This window comes from Sphaerodactylus townsendi, linkage group LG14 (assembly GCF_021028975.2).
Source record: "Sphaerodactylus townsendi isolate TG3544 linkage group LG14, MPM_Stown_v2.3, whole genome shotgun sequence".
Lineage (NCBI taxonomy): Eukaryota > Metazoa > Chordata > Lepidosauria > Squamata > Sphaerodactylidae > Sphaerodactylus > Sphaerodactylus townsendi.
This window is the reverse complement of record NC_059438.1, coordinates 26,913,950-26,932,845: the sequence shown is the minus strand read 5'-3', so window position 1 is coordinate 26,932,845 and position 18,896 is coordinate 26,913,950. Positions and strand designations below refer to the sequence as shown.

Genomic DNA, 18,896 nt, shown 5'->3' with positions numbered 1-18,896 from the left:
CAGCAAATATCTCACCATTCTGGATGAGGTTACTATGGGCACCACAGGTCTTTTTCTCAGCCTCCTAGACAAGGTGGGTGTCTCTGAGTTCTTAGGGCAGCCTTCAGATCCCTCCTTTAGGGGGCATAGTGTGCTCACCCCCTTCTCCAGGCTGCAGAGTGGAACAGCTCCTCCTGTCACCAATTTCCCTGTTTCTTGGCCATCCGCTGGTCTTGGAAGCTAGGGTTGTATTGGGACATGGTGGTGGAGGGGTCAAGGTGTTTGTGAATTTGGGCCACCTTTGGCCTGTCTTTCCTTCTTGGGACAGCTATTCTGGGACAGCTATTCTGCTAAAAATACTCTCCAGAGAGGGGGCATTTAAAAATCCTTGCCAATAAATAAATTAATAAGTTATAGCTTGAATGCCATTCTAATGTTCTTAATTATTTTCTTATTTCAGCACACTGTGCTTACTACCGCAGTTATCGATGGTGTGTTTCTCCCCAAACCACCCAAGGATCTCCTAATAGCAAAAAAAATCAATAACGTACCCTACATGATTGGGGTCAATAATCATGAGTCTGGATGGATTATTCCACATGTAAGATATTTCTCTTTCTTTTAATGCCACAACTTAAGCTTGTTTGCCATTTGAGAAACTCCCTGTGTTTCCTACGCTGTCCACATTCTATGTCCACTGTTCTAGATGCTGCGCTTTCCAGATTTAACAAAGGGCCTAGACAAAGCAACAGTAAATGCTCTGCTCCCCGGCTTAGATCAATTCACGGTGAGAAAGAAATTCTTCATTTTATGTTTGCAGCCATCCTGTACATTTCATCCTTTCCCCAAATGGAATTTAACATTGTGTTACTTTAATATATAGAGGGGAGAGGGATGGGAGAAACAAGTGTCGGTGGGAGAGATTCTCAGAGACCCGTTGTAGCCTGTTGTTGGTTGCTCAATGTGTAAAAAGAGGTGTCCCCTCCCACTTGAGACCAATGTGAAATGGTCCAGGGAAATAAATACTGAGATTTTGTGAAGAGGAAAATAGGTTCCATTTTTGAGGGGGCTGAGGCAGAGAGTTCTCTGGGTTCCCTGAGGAGCAGCAGTGGCGTAGTGGTTAAGAGCAGGTGTACTCTAATCTGGAGGAACCGGGTTTGATTCCCTGCTCTGCCGCTTGAACTGTGGAGGCTTATCTGGGGAATTCAGATTAGCCTGTGCACTCCAACACATGCCAGCTGGGTGACCTTGGGCTAGTCACAGTTCTTCTGAGCTCTCTCAGCCCCACCCACCTCACAGGGTGTTTGTTGTGAGCGGGGAAGGGAAAGGAGTTTGTAAGCCCCTATGAGTCTCCTTGCAGGACAGAAAGGGGGGATATAAATCCAACTTTTCTTCTCCCCCCCATCTGCACCCATGCCCTCGTTTCCTCCCACCCATCTGCATGCCTCCCATCTGTTTGTGTGACGTTCTCTTGTCTGTTCACAAGCATTTCCACTGCTCATGCTCACAGCAGCCTGTACAGCTTTCCCCAGTGGCACCAGAAAGTGTGTGCAGTAGAGAGCATGGGTGGTAGAATGCTAGCAAATGAGTGGGCAGGGGGTGCTGGCAGCAGAGGACCCTGCCAAAACACTGGAGCCTGGCAGCCAAAAACACTGGAGCCTGGCAGCTGCTCCATCTCAAGGTATGCTGCTGTTGGCCCTAATACCTATTGGCCCTAATACCATTGCTTACCTATTCTGACTGTGAGCCATAGAGCAAGCAATCCTCCTAAGATTACAGAAGACCAATGACACTCCATGATTTTTATTTGCCTGTGGCAGAACGTTGACTCCGAATATGCTCACCTCATTACCAACGAATATCTGAAGGATACTGAAGATCCTATACAACTCCGGGATCAGCTTCTTGATATGCTGGGAGACGTGGTCTTTGTTGTTCCCACCATTCAAACAGCGAGGTACCACAGAGGTGAGTTTCTGTCACAACAGCTTGGTTTGGGAATGGTTCTCATGACAGCCACAAGAGTGGTTTACAAAGACAGCTCTCTGCCAGGAAGAGGCCTTGAAGGACAACTGTTCAGCAAACAATCCACCCTTCAAGCAGTGGTCAAGGGAGAAAGTGGTGGCAGTAGTGGGATCCAACACAGAATTACCTGTTGCTAGATTCAGTAATACTAATTGGATTACCAGAGGTCAGTCACTTTCTCCTATCTGAACCTACTTTGTGGAGTTGTCGAGGCAATAAAATGGAGCAGAGTGGGGAACAATGTTGTAAGCTGCTTTGAGCCCAGATGGGGAGAAAAGTAGAGTATAAATATCTAAATCAATAAAGACAAGATCAGGAGTGAACACATGGCAATGCATGTAAGTGGTACTCAGACATTCGGAAATTGGAAACTGCTGGGCCAGCTGAATGAGGTAACCAGGTAGGTCGAACTCAAGGCTGGGGGGAGGGAGCAATATTGGGCTGCAGCCGGTGGTAGGATTCAGCAGGTTCGCACCACTTCAGCAGAAGCGGTTGTTAACATGGGGCTTATATGCAACCAGTTGTTAAGCTATTTGAATCCCACCACTGGCTGCAGCTACCGAGGGGAGTAGAGGCTTATTGAATTAATTTTGATGGTTAAAAAGCAATTACATGGGGTTAACAGTAAGGCCTGGAAGTAGCAGGATTTGGAAAGTAGGAGGTCACCACAGTAGTCTTCAGGGGGAAGTGTGCGGGACAAGCAAAGTCTTCCAAATGAGAGAGCAGCAACAGTGTCAGTGTCAGACGAACAAAGCCAAGTTTTAGGAATGGCAAAGATTTATTTATTTGGGGAATCTGTTGTCTCTCCAGAGACCTTGTTGACTGTTCATCTTGTAAGTAAAGATAATATGTTGATGAAAAACATAAATAGAGTAAATAATCACAAACTCTGCTGCCTTGCTTAAATAAAGTTTACTAAGAAATGTATTGTCGAAGGCTTTCATGGTCGATTCACCATTGTCTGATTTAGGTTGTGGTATTATCTGGTTCAGGATCTTGTTTTAACATTTTGCTCAGAGTCTGTGGCTGACGCTTCGGAGGTGTATCACAGAGAGAAGTCTGTTACACACTGTGTCTAGACACTGTTACGCACTATGTCGCTAGACTTCTCTGTGTGATACACCTCTGAAGATGCCAGATGCAGGCCAGATGCAAGCAAAACATTAGGAACAAAATCTACCAGACCACGGCCACACAGCCCGGAAAACCCACCACAACCAGTTTACTAAAAAAAATAGAAGGGAAAAGTAATATGGTATAAAACAGTAAAACAGTCCTCTCTATTCTGAGCTACATGCTGCTTCTACATTGCGAGAAGGTGCGACTCTGAGAACAAAGATGGGAAGCTACTTTTACTGGTTCTGGTGGGTTTTCCAGGGTTTTCCACCAGATCATGGTCACACAGCCCAGAAGACTCACCAGAACCAGTTGAATCTGGCCGTGAAAGCCTTCGACACTACTTTTACAACTTCCTCTCAAGTACATAGGTGCTTGAAAGCACACAATCTACTATGGCAATGCATTGATTACCTAATGACAATGGATCACTTCGTTAACACAGGTTACCAGTTACTCAACTCCCCATTAGCTATGCTAAACTAGCTAGTGTTTACTAATGAACAGCATCATTAACTCTTTCATGACTGAAGAGCTCATGCACATACCAACATAATACCGTAATTCATGCACTGAAGAGTTCATGCACATACCAAAATAATATCATAATTCAATCAATCTAAAATCATTGAAACAGCCAGGAGGGACTGAGGGAAAAGATCACAGAGGGTGTTTGCTTTCTGAGTGAGAGATGTGGAATTCCAGAAGGGAAGCAAGGGAGGGGGGAGGGGAGGCAATGCGCAGAGATGAGTCTGTGCCTGGTTTGAGCAGAATCCAGCTGCAACAGAATCTTCTTCCTTTGTCCAGATACTGGATATCCAACCTACGTGTATGAATTCCAGCATCGGCCAAGTTTACACAGAGCTCTTAAGCCAGACTTTGTTAAAGCTGACCACGGTGATGAAATCGGCTTTGTCTTTGGAAGGCCCCTTTTAGGAGGTGAGTTGGTGTGCTGCGGGGGTTAGAATGTCATAGCCTGGGAGACCCGTGCTTGAGTCAGATCTCCTGCCATGAAGCTAATTAAGTGTTCTTGGTCTAGTCGCTCTTTCTTGGTTAGCATTATCTACCTCTCAAGGTTGTTGTGAAGCTAAAAATGGGAAGCGTGACCATTTCTATCACATTGGAGAAAGGGTGGGATAAAATCTACCCACACAGACATTCCTCCTGACCAAAAACACTGTAGCAATTAAGAGCATTTTGGTCTCCCTTGAGGGCCCGAAGCATGTTCATAGTTGGGATCATGCACAAACTGAAGGTGGCTGTTATTGTAGGCCCTAAGTACTCCTTGTAGACAAAGCCATGTACATAAGGTCATGACAGCCAAATCTCAGGATGATGTTGGCATGAGCAAGATTTGCGGTGGTTGCACGAGACAGACATGGAGCTGTAAGGAGGGAGGATTGTCTTGCAGCTAAGCTAGTCTGAGGAGCCAGTGTGGTGCGGTGGTTAAGGTGCTGGACTAGGATCTGGGAAACCCAGTTCGAATCCCTACTCTGCCATGGAAACTTGAAGGGTGACTTTGGACCAGTCACACACTCTCAGCCTCGACCCTGGCAAGTATTTGGATGGGAAGCCTCCAAGGGATACCAGGGACATGCTGGGAAGGCAAGCAGTGGCAAAACCACCTCGGAGCATCTCTCGCCTTGGAAACCCTACAGCGTTGCCACAAGTCAGCTGTGATTTGACAGCCCAAAAAAAATTGTTTGTGTGCAACTTCTCATCCTTTGGTTTTGATTTTTGTTGCAGCTGTTCCTTTTTTGTTCCACTCAACGTTCCACTATAACAATCACCAGGTTGCTTGTTTGAGCAATTATTTAATTCTTTATAAAAGCCACAAATCTACAATTTGATGATAGCTGATGCTACTGTTGTATGCCTTGCTTTGCAGATGATACCACCAAAGAAGAAAGAAATCTTAGCAAAACAGTTATGAAATACTGGGCTAATTTTGCTCGTACTGGGTAAGCATATTGTTATGGTGGCAAAGTTAGGCGATGTAAAATGGAAAAAGATCTAGCAGTAACGGGCATGGATTATTTTGCCTGAAATGGAACCTGCAACCTCCAACCATCTGCAGGAGGCAGATTGGTGCTCCTAGATTGGCTTGGCCTTCTGCCCGTTCTTATCAACCTTCTGTTTGTAGTACTTTAGGTTCCAGTCAAAGACGTTGATCTTACCCTCCCCAGAGGAGTGAAAGCCCTGCCCTTCTCTTTGGAAAGATTCAGGCCCTTACCCCACTCACTGTTTACTGCGCGCTACTCTGGCCGAGTAGCGCGGGGTCCAACTGCACTCCCCACTACAGGGGCGGCTACAATGCAGCCGCCCCGACTCTGCTGCTCTTGCGTCCCCTCAGTGCAGGTCATTCTGGCACTGCTCAAAACGGCGCCTTTTGATGACCCTGCGCAGGGCGCGGGGCAGTGGGGAGGCCCAGGGAACAGGACCCTTGCGCTAAAAAGGTCCTGGACCAGACGAAACGGATGTCATTTTAAAAGTGGGGAAACGGCCTCAGTAGCATTTGTGGAGTAGACTAGCATAACAAGAGGGACCACGGGTCCATCAGTATAATTCAGCTTCCTGTGTTCAGGTCTAAGAATTGTCTTCCTTAACACAGTCAGTCTGGGGGCAGCCTTGGTTTTAAAAGTGATCTCAGTAGAACAAGTAGTCTGTTTGATGCACCAGCTTAGCAAAGCTGGACTCAAGTCTCCCATGAAGAACCCACTGTCTTTTTTTTAGTTTACAGCAGTCTTTGCCTCTTTTTCCTCAAAGCGCAGCAATTCTGGCGTGCATCAATAAGAGTATAGGTCTAGATTGAGGGAAGTAATTGTACCACTCTACTCTGCATTGGTCAGACCTCACCTAGAGTATTGTGTTCAGTTCTAGACATTGCAGTTTAAGAAGGATATTGACAAGCTGGAACATGTCCACAGTAGGGCAACCAAAATGGTAAAAGGTCTGGAATTCATGCCCTACGAAGAGAGGCTTAGGGAGCTGGGGATGTTTAGTCTGTAGAAACAAAGGTTAAAAGAGGACATGATAGCTATGTTTAAATATTTGAAGGGATGTCATGTCGAAGAGGGAGCAAGCTTGTTTTCTGCAGCCTCAGAGACTAGAATAGAATAGAATAGAATAGAATAGAATAGAATAGAATAGAATAGAATAGAATAGAATAGAATAGAATAGAATAGAGACTAGGACATGGAGCAATGGATTCAAGGCGCAGGAAAAGAGATTCCACCTAAACATTAGGAAGAACTTTCTGTCAGGGCTGTTCAACAGTGGAATTCACTGCCTCAGAGAGTGGTGGAGTCTCCTTCTTTGGAGGTTTTTAAACAGAGGCTGGATGATGAACATATGTCAGGAGTACTTTGATTGTGCATTCCTGTGTGGCAGGGGGTTGGACTTGATGGCCCTTGTGGTCTCTTCCAACTCTATGATTCTAACTGCCCATATGGATTCAACAGCAAACTAATTCTCCACGTGTAATGTTTTTAGGAACCCTAATGGTGAAGGTCTGCCGACCTGGCCCAAGTATGACCAGAAGGAGCAATACCTGGAAATTGGCTTAACGCAAAAGGTGGCAACAAAGCTAAAAGAGGAGCAAGTTGTCTTCTGGACCAAGATCTTGCCTGAGAAGATAGCTGAAATCAAAAGAGTGCGCACAGAATTATAAGACCTCAGTGGCATCAAGAAGCCATGCTGCTATTGAGAAGTGAAATGAATTGTTTTCTTCTGGTGGATTGTTTGTCATTTTGGAGAATTTTTGTCTTGGGTTGTGATATTGGTCAGTCTGCTGTTCACCAGGGATCTTAATTGCCAGAAGCATCTATTGTCAAATTTACTATAAATCAAATTCTCTCCTGCTGGTCCTACCAAAATGATGCTGCAGAGAATGACAGGGAATTTTTCAATAAAATTGTCTCTTCGTCCAAGAAAATTGAGGATCTCAATTAATGACAGGTAACTTCTGATTTTTATATTGCCGAAGTACCTTCACTGCTTCTCTTCCAACACACCTGTTTGCAATCTGAAATCTTTGTGTCCTTCAGTGGAGCTTCTGCAGACAGAAGCTACTGGCTCTTTTATAGCTATGATGTGTGGTTTATAGGTTGGGTTTGGCTGAAGATAACAGTCTAGATCTTATGCCTTGCTTTTGTGTGGATCCCTCTTTGTTAGGAAATGAGTCCTCTGGTGAAAGATGCTAGCTTTGCTTGAGCAGAAACACCTAACGCTGTAAACATGCACTCTGCATCCAAAGAACCTGCTCCGCAACGGATTTAGAAGGGCACCAATGGAGAGAAGTATGATTGCAGATCTACAAGTGAAGTCAGAACAACTAAGCCAACATTTCTAACTTTCTAGCATCTTTTTCGGGTTCCAAAATGAAAACCAAGAACAACAAATTTCTCTGCTGAATAGCATTTGTGTGCATTCCTGTTCTCATAATACTGTCATAAATTGCTGCAGAAGATTTAACTGACTCATGTTTCCTATAGTTTGCATAATCCTTGTGATTACAGTTGCTTTGTTAGACAGTTGTGGTCACCTCAGAAAGATGCACATTCTGATGCTGGAAAAAGGTGAAAGGAAAAATGCCAAACAATCAAGGTATTGAACATCTGGCCAAATGAAGAAAAGATACTTGGAACAGCCACACTTTTGGAGTACATGGGGGCAGAAGAGTTAAAGGGCTCCCTTAAGTCCCTTGGGGAGATCTCTGTTTCCCACAATGCACAACAATCCACTATTCTCTTTGTCATTTTCTTCTACAGAACTATTCTGGTATCAAATAAAGTCAATCTGCTTTGGCTCTGGAGAAATCTGAAGCATTAATACTTTAATAAATAAAACAAAAACAATGTTTGCTATTTGTTTTATTTTAAAATGCTCCCCTCCACCCCACATTTGTGCTATCAAAGAGAATTAACAGGATCAGAAACAGAGCTGTAACTCAGAAATACAACATCCCGACCATTTCCAGCTAAAGGACCCTAGGATGCAGATGGTGCGAAAGACCTGCTGGAGATCACGGGTAGCAGGGAAACTCTCCACGTGGAAGTCCCGGTGCCACTGTCCTGCTACGGGTTACACCAATGTGAAGACTTCGGAAGGAAAACATAATCATGTGAACAGCCAGTTGTGATTTCAAAGTTATAGCTATCAGGTTGAGCAGGCAGAGGAAATCTGCCAATAAGAAAACACGATCTCTGATCATGGGTTCTTCTTCCATTCTTAAGGGAACATCAGGGGCAATCAGACACATCTCACTAAGCAGTAAAAATGAAAGTAAAATCTTTTGAGCAGACTATTCCACAAGCCTTGGGATCTTTCTGTGTATAATCTGAGGTTTATCATATAATTCTCTCCCTGGAGGAGAAAATCTGTAATGATGACAGCAGGCCATAAAAGAGACATGGTCTGGGAATATTTTAATGAAACTTCTCTACCTATGGTTAAGGTGCTCATCATTCTAAAAAACGGAACCTTCATCTGGTTGTAAATATTAACATTATACCAGTAAGCATGAGGTTTTTTTGTAAAACACCATGATTTAAACCAAGTCTCACTGACTAGAGATTTAAATCATGAATAATATTTATAAATAATACTAACAAAAATATCACAAAAGTTGTCACATAGCTTATACAAAACTTACATTTTTGGAAGTCACCTGGAGGGTTTTGTGGTGGAATAATGCAGGAGAAAGGTTTCAGAAATAAATAAATCAAGAACTCATGCTATGTACTCCCAAATTCTGGTTATTTATTCCGGAATATTTTTAAAGTTTAAAAAGAGGGACTAGGGACTGAAGAGGCAAACCCCAATTAACCTTTTTTTACATCAAAATTCTGCAACCAGGACAGTTACACCCATCTAAGCCTGTTAAAATAAGGAGACTTAGAAAAGTATATATATTTTGAACATGCATATATAGATTTCCTTGGGCTGCAAAATTTCTGACACCAGCATTGTCTTCAGGAGCAGGTGCTGAAAGCAATTAAAAATAACTGCAGGAATAGACATTGGACTGGTGATTGGGTGATTGGGTTGAAACCACACGTTTCCTAAATCTATTTAAAAGGAAGCAGCTGTGTGTGGCCTCTATTCTAGGTGTCAAACTCACGGACCTCCAGATATTATGGACTACAGTTCCCATCATCCCCTGTAACCATCATGCTGGCAGGGGATGGTGGGAGCTGTAGTCCATCTGGAGGGCTGCGAGTTTGACACCCGTTCTTAGTGTTCATTTTTCTCGCGGACGACTGTATTTGTCCCTCCTCACCTACCGTACCCACATGAGTTGTGACGACAGAATGGTTCTGTTTTTCCGGGTTCCCTTACCCCGCACGTGTGTGTCATGCCCGATGTCTGCCTCTACGCCAGCTTCTCGGCGGCCTCCGGTGCTTCTAGGCTTATGCGATGCCACCGTCCCCCCGGCGAGCTCCTGCCAGAGCCGCCTTCAGTTCCAAGGAGTTGCAAGCAAGCTGGGCGGAGCTCCGGTGAGTAGGAGGAGGCGGCGGTGGCGACGGCAGCTTCTGTAGCAGCGCCCCAGGGGCAGCTCGTCCCCCCCCCGCCCCCAAATCACACGTATCCCACTTTTTTGTTACTTTGGGACACGTTTCGAGGTCGCTGACTTAGGAGTATCCGCCTTGTTACTCGTAGGTAAACTCCTCTCCCAAGTTCTGCATGGGATCTCACCTATGGGGTTCCGCAGCACATAGTCTTCTTATCCCCCATGCTGTTCAATATTTACTTTAAAAAATAACCCTTATGAGAAATAAATAAATCAGAGTTTCAGAATTGGGTCCCTTCAATGTGTTGATGACACTCAGTTGTATATCTATCCAAATTTCCTGGAGATAGGGTAGAGGTTTTGACCTATAGGTCTGTGGTTAAATGCCTGAGTGACAAATTGCTGTCCAGTAGGCTGTGATGCATGGAGTTCACTTTATCAGAGGCATTGGTGTGTCCGTTTTAAGTGCGGCTGTGGAATAGATCTCTAATTTGCATAAGCATACATCGGGATACATTTTGCTGATGTGTTTTGCTGATGTGGTAAAATCCTACTTTGTGCCTTCATCAACTCAGAGCCACCCTATGCTAGAAGAGCTTGTCTTCATTGCAATGGAACTATTCTCTATTGAAAGCAAAAGCTCATCTTTAATTGAGGCTGCTTTGTTTCCTTTGATTCCAGGATCATGCCCCTTCTGTAACTTGGGAACATCCTTTCTGTGGGATTTGTAGGGCTGGCCTGATGCATGTTGTGCAACTGTATTGCCCTCTTGAAGCCTCCCCATTCCATCGAATCCTTAATGTGTTTGCCTGTGCAACGAAAAGCTGCTGGGGGAAATTGGAAAGGTGAGCAGGCGGAAGGGTGTTTTGCAACCTTACTGGTTGATCTGTTTTGTGCCTTGCATAGATGCTGGTACTAAAATGCAGATATGATGATGACAAGCATTTATGTAATATTTTAGATGTTCAGAGATCTTCATGTACGTTAGCTCAGCAATCTGTGCAGTAATCTTGTAAGGTAGTTCAGTGTTATTATTCTCATATTACAGATGGGTGGGGGAGCTCTCTAAGGTTTCCTACAGAGTTCTTGTCACACCTCACCTAAGATGCTGGTTTGTCAATAATTTTTTTAATGCTATGAAATTTGGAAAGGAGTCATAACTTAGTGGCAGAACATTTGCTTGGCATGCAGAAAGTCCCAGGTTCAGCCCCAGCATTTCCAGTTGAAGAATCTGGCAGTAAGTGTAAAAAACCTCTGCCTGAGACCCATGGAGCCGTTTTAAGCCTGAGTAGCTAATAGAGCCAGCATGGTGTAGTGGTTAAAAGCAGGTGGATTCTAATCTGGAGAACTGGGTTTGATTCCCCTCTCCTCCACTTGAGTGACAGAGGCTTATCTGGTGAACCAGATGTGTTTCTGCACTCCTACATTCCTGTTGGGTGACCTTGGGCTAGTCACAGTTCTCTCAGAATGCTCTCAACCCCACCTACCTTACAAGATGTCTGTTGTGGGGAGAGGAAGAGAAAGGAGCTTGTAAGTCACCTTGAGTCTCCTTACAGGAAAGAAAGGGGGGGGGGGATACAAATACAAACTCTTCTTCCTGACCTTGAAGGACTGAGGGGCTGATTCAATATAAGGCAGATTCATGTGTGTTGTAGTTTTCTTTGCAAACCTTGCTGATTTTTTCTTTCATGCTCACCTTCTCCTGCAGCTGGAAGGTATTACGGTCCCAATATTTGGAAGTGCACAGAGAAGAAATGCAAGACTGCAAACCAAAGCAGGTATCCTATGCCAATCAGTGCATTTGTTTTGCTTTATATAACAAGTGGCCTCAGGTAGGAGGTGCACAAGAATTTACATTGCTTAGCATTTTGCATAATAACTGGTAGCTTCAGCTGATTCAGATTTAAGTAAGTCTCATGATATTCACTTAGGTTTCCTTCAAAGTACATGTTCATAGCATTGCAGCAATATATGTGTTCTAACACACCGACAGCCCTGAACAGTGGCGAACATAGCTCCCTCAAGCCATAACAAATCCTTTTAACCCTTAAGATGTCGGCAAAATGATAGTTGCAAACATATTCTTGAAACAAAGGCACTAGGAGGGCAGCCCTTGTTATCTTTGCAGTCACTCCTAAGCATAACTTCCTTGGAGGAAAATCTTCCTGTGTTCAGTGGGACTTCCTTCTTTAAGTTTAGTAAGTTTGCACCCTTTAGCAAGGTAATCACTTCAATACCGGTCATTTTTTAAATGCCCACAAATTTGGGGCTCTCTGTAAAACCTATAATCTGACCTGGATCTTTTCTGAAATATGCCTGCTGTGCTTATGCTTGTGTTCTTGAATTCATAGAACCAAGAAAGTCTGATTGCAGCCAAGGATTGGTGTGATGGAGCAGATGACTGGGGAGAAGACGGTGACATGGCCTTGACTGAAGACGTGTGCAGCCCAAACCTTGCCTCACTCGCAGCATCAGATCCCTTCCCCAGAGAAGGAGACTGTGCATCTTGGTTGCAAGGTCTTAGCCTGCAAGACGTCTCAGGAAACTGTGATAATCCAATTGGGGAAGACCCAAACATTCCCATATGGCAACCATACTACATCAGCGCTGTGGAGGAGGAAGATTATCTTACCTATGATGATACGGGCCACGCCCAAAAACTCTTAAAGGAATATCAACAGAGGGAGGGGGTTGATTTGGAACAGCTGGTGTCAGAAAGGTGAGACTGTCTGGTCTAGTCCATTTTGGTCTTGTCTATCTTCTGCATGGCAGAGGGGGATAAAACCAGAATTAATAAAAAGGGGCATCCACGTATGTAACTTGACGGCTGTTATTTGCAGCAACATGGCTGACAGTTGTGGTGAGAAATATGAGAAGAGTGATGTTGAGAAGAGAGACGCCGTGTTCCACAAGTTTCTGAAAAGGATCTCTCCTTGCCAAGAACAGATCTTAAGGTGAGCTGATCAGTTCAGGGTTTGTCAGTTAAGGAAGGGAACACTGGGCAAGAATTAAATGAGGCTGTCTTGAGACACTAGTTAAAATCAGTGAGTGGGATGCAGCCATCCTCCAAGTAGCCTTCCTCTACCCCACTTAAGTGAACCTTCCTGTAATGGAAGGTCCACTTACAGTCCATTAAATTGGAGGAGGGCTTCAAAACTGGGCCAAAAAGAAAGGTGTGGTATAAATAACAAATAAAATTTGCCCAGTAGGCTGGTAGGATAGGGAGGATCCACCCCAGTAAGGGGGCAAAAGGAACTCTTGAACACAATACCAAGAATGCTGCTATATGAGACCAGCAAATTTGCTCCGTAAAGTTTTGGTCAGTGGCCAAAGCAAGAGATATGTTAAATTATTTATACTCCACTGTTCTTCCCCTCCAGGCCGCTTATAACATTGTTCACCCTTCTTCCATTTTATTCTCAGAACAGTAGCCCTGTGAGGTAGCTTAGGTTGAGAGAGAATGCCTAGCTCAAGATCTCTCAAGGTTCAGGAGTAGTACAATGGGAAATGGGGCCTCTGGCTTCTTGTTCCTGGCCCATCAGTCTAATCCAGGGGTAGGGAACCTGCGGCTCTCCAGATGTTCAGGAACTACAATTCCCATCAGCCTCTGTCAGCATGGCCAATTGGCCATGCTGGTAGGGGCTGATGGGAATTGTAGTTCCTGAACATCTGGAGAGCCGCAGGTTCCCTACCCCTGGTCTAATCACTGGCTCTTGGGTGACCTAATCTTGCAGCTGATGCACAAAGCAATGTTCAGTCCTCCAAGATCTTTATTGAGACGTGGCATTATCTATTAGTCTGTGATTCTGCTGGAATATCCCAAATCACTGTGGTACAAACATGAGGTGTTTATAAGGAGTTCAGAAGAGGTGACCTCATCTATTTCTGGAATGGACCCCAGTAACTCAGCAGCAGGGCAGGTGCTGTGCTTATAGAAGCTTCTGGCTTCAATCCCTGGTGTCATCAGTGAGAGCATCTCAGGTGGATCTTTCCTCATGCTGGCTGGGTGAGCCAGAGGGAAGTGATGGAGGGGTCAGTTTCATGCAAAGATGAAGGGTATAAATATTGATGCATGCACATCTGTGTCTCTGTCTCCTCAGATATTCTTGGGGTGGCCAGCCTTTATTTATAACCTGCCCTTCGTCAGACATCAAGACGGCTGTCCCACCTTGCCCCAATTGCCACAGCAAGAGAATCTTTGAATTTCAGTTAATGCCTGCCCTGGTCAGTGTGCTGAAATGTGGAGATGAAGGTATGGTTAAGAGCAGTGAACTGTAATCTGGAGAACTGGATTTGATTTCTCACTCCTCCACATGACCAGTGGACTCTTATCTGGTGAACCAGATTTGTTTCCCACTCCTGCATTCCTTATGGATGACGGTGGGTTAGTCACAGTCCGTTCAGAACTCTGTCAGCCCCACCTACCTTATAAGGTGTCTTTAGTGGGAAGAAGAAGGGAAAGGAGTTTGTAAGCAGGGTATAAATCCAAACTCTTGTTTTTCTTCTTCTTTCCTGTTACAAGTTCTGTATAAAAGCAGCTGGTTACAACAGGCAGGTAAATCTGTTTTTTGTCACCTTGAAATGTGCAGTCAGGGAATCAAATCCAGTCTCTATTAAAGCTGCTTTTCCAAGGACCTGGACATGGACGTGGTGCATCACAGCCAGCAAGGAATAGGATCAAGCAAAGCCCCTCTGATATTCTTGGGGTATCCGCAGCCTCTTGTCTGGCACAAACTTTGGATGCAGTCCTCTGAATAGTTGTGCAAATTTCATCGGCAACCCAGAAATCACATTTCTGCTCTACAATAGGAAAAAGAACTGCCACTGTCAAAGATTCCTGGAAATATTGGGAGCATTGTGGGTGAAAAGGGGAGAACTGCTGATTGTTACCAGTGTTCCATTTTATTATATTGTGGAAGGCTTTCACAGCAATAATCAACTAGCTGTTGTGGGTTTTCTGGGCTTTGTGACTGTGGTCTGGAAGGTTTTGCTTCCAGACCAGGAGCAGCAGTGGCGTAGGAGGTTAAGAGCTCATGTATCTAATCTGGAGGAACCGGGTTTGAATCCCAGCTCTGCCACCTGAGCTGTGGAGGCTTATCTGGGGAATTCAAGTTAGCCTGTGCACTCCCACACACGCCAGCTGGGTGATCTTGGGCTAGTCACAGCTTCTTGGAGCTCTCTCAGCCCCACCTACCTCATAGGGTGTTTGTTGTGAGGGGGAAGGGCAAGGAGATTGTAAGCCCCTCGGAGTCTCCTGCAGGAGAGAAAGGGGGGATATAAATCCAAACTCCTCCTCCTCCTTCTTCTTCTTCACGTTTCTCCCATGTCTATAACTGGCATCTTCAGAGGCATGTCATGGTAAGATGAGAAACACATCGTGCCATGACATGCCAACTGTAGATAGGGGCGAAATGTTAGGAGCAAAAACAACTACTAGATCATAGTCTCACCATCTGGAAAACCCACAACAGCCAACTATTTTATTGATTTTGTATATGACTGATGCACCACAACTGATGGAATCAATGCAGGTTCCCTCTTAGCAGTTGCAGAGAATGTTGCGTTCTTCTCCTTATGACTCCATATGAAAGGAGGTTGAAACTCCTGCAGCACCCTTGCTGATAGCTGTGGGCCTGACCTGCGAGACTCCTTTAGAGAGCTTCATTTGCTCCTGCTTTTTGTTTAGGGAATGTTGCCGGCTGGATTTTGAGGGTTACTTTGAGGTAATCATTTCAAGGTAAGGAACAGCAGTGGCATAGTGGTTAAGAGCAGATGCATTCTAATCTGGAGGAACTGGGTTTAATTCCCTGCTCTGCCGCTTGAGCTGTGGAGGCTTATCTGGGGAATTCAGATTAGCCTGTGCACTCCCACACACGTCAGCTGGGTGACCTTGGGCTAGTCACAGCTTTTCGGTCCTCTCTCAGCCCCATCCACCTCACAGGGTGTTTGTTGTGAGGGGGGAAGGGCAAGGAGATTGTAAGCCCCTTTGAGAGAAAGGTGGGGATATAAATCCAAACTCTTCTTCTTCTAATCAAGGACCAACTTAGTGGCAGTTTGTGTGTGTATTCTACCTTGGACCTGGCAATCGGAAAACATGGTCACCTTTGACTTAGTTGGATGCATGTAGTAAAGAGGGAAAGTTCAGTATACCTATGTCTTATTTTACTCCAAGCCAGGGAACCTTTATAACCTAGGTGAACACTAAAAATGCTGTTTCTCCTTCCGAAAGCATACTGACCATAATTCTGCCACTATTTTGCACAATATGTACAGGATTGATAAATGAGACATTCATGAATTCACATTTCAGTGAATTAAATGGTTCTTCATTACAGGGAATCTCCGATGTTGCTTGGTCATCAGATTCCAACCTTCTTGTCTCTGCCTCTGATGACAAAACTCTAAAAATCTGGGATGTGAGCTCGGTAAGATGCCTGAAGTTGCATTTCTTTCCCTGACTCCACTTGTTGAGGAATTGTCACAATTATCTGTATCAGTTAAATGCATTGTAAGATTATCAGTTAAATGCAACTGTCGTCGTGATTTTGAATGGGACAGCACAAACCATTTTACCTTGACAGGGTCTTTAAGATGTATTATTTCAGACAATTACAGAGGAGTGGCTGTGTTAATCTGTTGTAGAAAAATGAAAGAGAAGTCCGGTGACACCTTAAAGAATAATTTATTCCATCATAGCAATCAAAGAAGTTAGCTTTGACTCATGAAATCTAGTGCTGGAATAAGTGATGTTAAACTTCTAGGTGCAGTAAGATTTTTGTTTTATTTTTTAAAAAGTGTTTTTGTGACCAGCCTTGATTCTCCTCTGGAAGTTAAGGACAGATTGAAAGTATTGTTGAAGGCTTTCACGGCCGGAATCACTTGGGTGCTGTGTGGTTTCCAGGCTGTATGGCCGTGTTCTAGCAAGAACACGGCCATACAGCCCGGAAACCACACAGCACCCAAGACAGATTGAAAGTTCAGATGACATTTTACTTCCATTAACATTTTGGTTATTTGAAATCTCCGCTGAAATGTTCAAGGAAGTCTATGCATAATGCAAATATTAAGCTAGCTTGATCTTTTTGTAACAAAGAGTCTGGTTGGAAACTTACATTTCTCAAAGTTTGCTGTCAAATTTAAACACCATGTTATCAAAACAAGTGCATGTAATTTTAGTCACACACTCTTCATGTGCCTGCATAGACAGCATGAAGGGTAGTCAAATAGGAGACTGGAGGGAAAAGTAGTGAATGGCTGAGCTTGGAGAGCATACAGATTTTTTATCAAAATTTACAAAGTCTGTGTAGTCGTACCCACGAGATCCCAGGGAAGAGACGACACGCGGAGATTTCATCTGGTGGAGAGAGCCAGCGAGCAGGAAGTGCGGGATCCCGTGATCCTGGCAACTCTGCCAGGCGCCAGCCCCATCACCACCTTTTTTTTATTAGGGTTTCAATGGGGGCGGTGCTGGGCTGGCAGGCGGGAGAACGGGAGGTCGGGAGAGCGTGTGAGATCATCATGTGATGCATGATCTCATCGGCCGCTGGCTACGCATGGGAGGAAGCATCCATGTCTGGGCCTAATCTTCACCTGAGGGCAGGAGCCTTTGTGTCCCTTTGTGTGGGACACCTGGTGACCACGGGTCAGGCAGTTCCTCACGCACTCTGCGTGACTCCATGGGGAGCAGGGGTTGGGGAGCCGGGGCGCCCGAAGGCCGTGAGCCGGCACCGCATACCTTAGCGCCCTTCTCTAATGGCGGTTCTGCCAGGTTCACGGGCTCACCCCTACAGGAAGGATATGCAGTGGTATGGCGTGTGCGTGCCATGTTTCCTGTCTCTGTCTTCAGACGGAGAAGATGATCAGAATGGCAAGTATTTAAGTGAGTTGGTGGTGAACAGGATTCCTTCATTGCTCTGATCCATGGCTTATTTCTTGCTATAGTAGTCTGGCAATGCTCAGCTTTCTTGGGCCCCAGCTCTTGATTGGCTGCTTATGACCCAGTTTTAACAACAGAGAGCCAGTTTGGTGTTGGGTTAAAAGTGTCACACTTTTATGGCCTTGAGCAGCTGGGATCTTTGTATCTTCAAAACTGCATCGCCCTATACTGCCCACAGAGGACTCTGTTTCTTCAGTAGTCATCTGGTGGTCCTGGCCCCAAAGACATTTGGCTGGCCTCAACCAGAACCAGGCTGGCCTGGTGGAATTCCTTGCCATCTGATAATAGGGCTCTGCAGGATTTTAATCAGCTCTGTAGGGCCTGCAAAATGGAAATGTTCCGCCGGGCCTTTGGTTGAGAAAGTCATGAGTCCATCCCATCTTGCTGGCCTTTATTCCCCCTCCTCCCGCCCCCATCCAAATAGTGATTTGATTTATGACAGGACTGGGTTGGATAGTTTTTAGGTTGTTTTAGGGTCTGCTGTGATTACCTAATTAGTCACTATCTGAAGGGTTCATATTAATATTTTAATGGTTAATTGTTATTGAACTGGTGTTATGATGATTGCCACTGGGCTTTTGTTTTGCAACTGATTCAGGCAACCCTAAAGCATCAACATTTTAAAGCATTGATAGTCCACCTAACACAGTGGTGGCGAACCTATGGCACGGGTGCCAGAGGTGGAACTCAGAGCCCTCTCTGTGGGCACGCACAGAGTCACCCCCCCCCACACATCTAGGCTGGCCTGGGCTGCTGGCTCAATTATTAGCGTTAATCCTAAAACCTATTTATGGGGAAGCAGTGTAGGTAACTCTGTTAAGCGCTGTTAAACCCCACTGATTTTCATGCAAAGAACTAAAGCATGATCCTTTACCTGGGATTAAGCTCAGTTGCTGGCAATGGGGCTTGTTCTGAGTGAACCCTCCTAGGGTCATGATTCACCCGTTGGAAGAGTTGCATGGTTGCTTCAAAACCGACTACCACCAAGCTTACTCCCGAGTAACGCACTCCTCGGACCCAACCTTTTTTTTTCTAAACGAAAACCTCAGTATTCTGGTTAAATTGCCATGTTGGCACTTTGCGATAAATAAGTGGGTTTTGGGTTGCAATTTGGGCACTCGGTCTCAAAAAGGTTCGCCATCACTGACCTAACATATTAATAAGTCTCAGACTTAAGGTCGGAATCCTGACAGTTATAACTGCCCCCATGCAGTAGATTTCTTCGCATGCAGATCCCTTCCGCGCCGCGAGATGGCGCGCCACTTGAACCACGAGGCCACGCTGGGCCGCCTCTATGGCCCCGCGCGATGGAGGAGCGCATGCGCGGCG

The 18,896-nt window shown here is 45.0% G+C and overlaps 2 protein-coding genes across 2 annotated transcripts in view; both read left to right on the top strand.

Moving 5' to 3' along the window:
• LOC125443680 (fatty acyl-CoA hydrolase precursor, medium chain-like) overlaps window positions 1-7,976 on the top strand; it is a 33,350-nt gene extending 25,374 nt beyond the window's left edge. Inside the window, exons 9-14 of the mRNA XM_048515950.1 lie at window positions 440-580; window positions 686-766; window positions 1,800-1,947; window positions 3,928-4,059; window positions 5,009-5,081; window positions 6,613-7,976. Coding sequence (XP_048371907.1) covers window positions 440-580; window positions 686-766; window positions 1,800-1,947; window positions 3,928-4,059; window positions 5,009-5,081; window positions 6,613-6,790 — 753 coding nt within the window. The 3' untranslated portion in view covers window positions 6,791-7,976. The remainder of the gene's footprint in view (window positions 1-439; window positions 581-685; window positions 767-1,799; window positions 1,948-3,927; window positions 4,060-5,008; window positions 5,082-6,612) is intronic.
• A 1,429-nt stretch (window positions 7,977-9,405) lies between these two features.
• On the top strand, window positions 9,406-14,591 carry PDCD2L (programmed cell death 2 like). The gene is made up of 6 exons (XM_048515951.1): window positions 9,406-9,617; window positions 10,313-10,476; window positions 11,340-11,409; window positions 11,983-12,350; window positions 12,472-12,585; window positions 13,732-14,591. Exons 1-6 carry the CDS (start codon window positions 9,414-9,416, stop codon window positions 13,907-13,909), a joined length of 1,098 nt encoding a protein of 365 aa, XP_048371908.1. The 5' UTR covers window positions 9,406-9,413; the 3' UTR covers window positions 13,910-14,591.
• The last annotated feature ends 4,305 nt before the right edge of the window (window positions 14,592-18,896 follow it).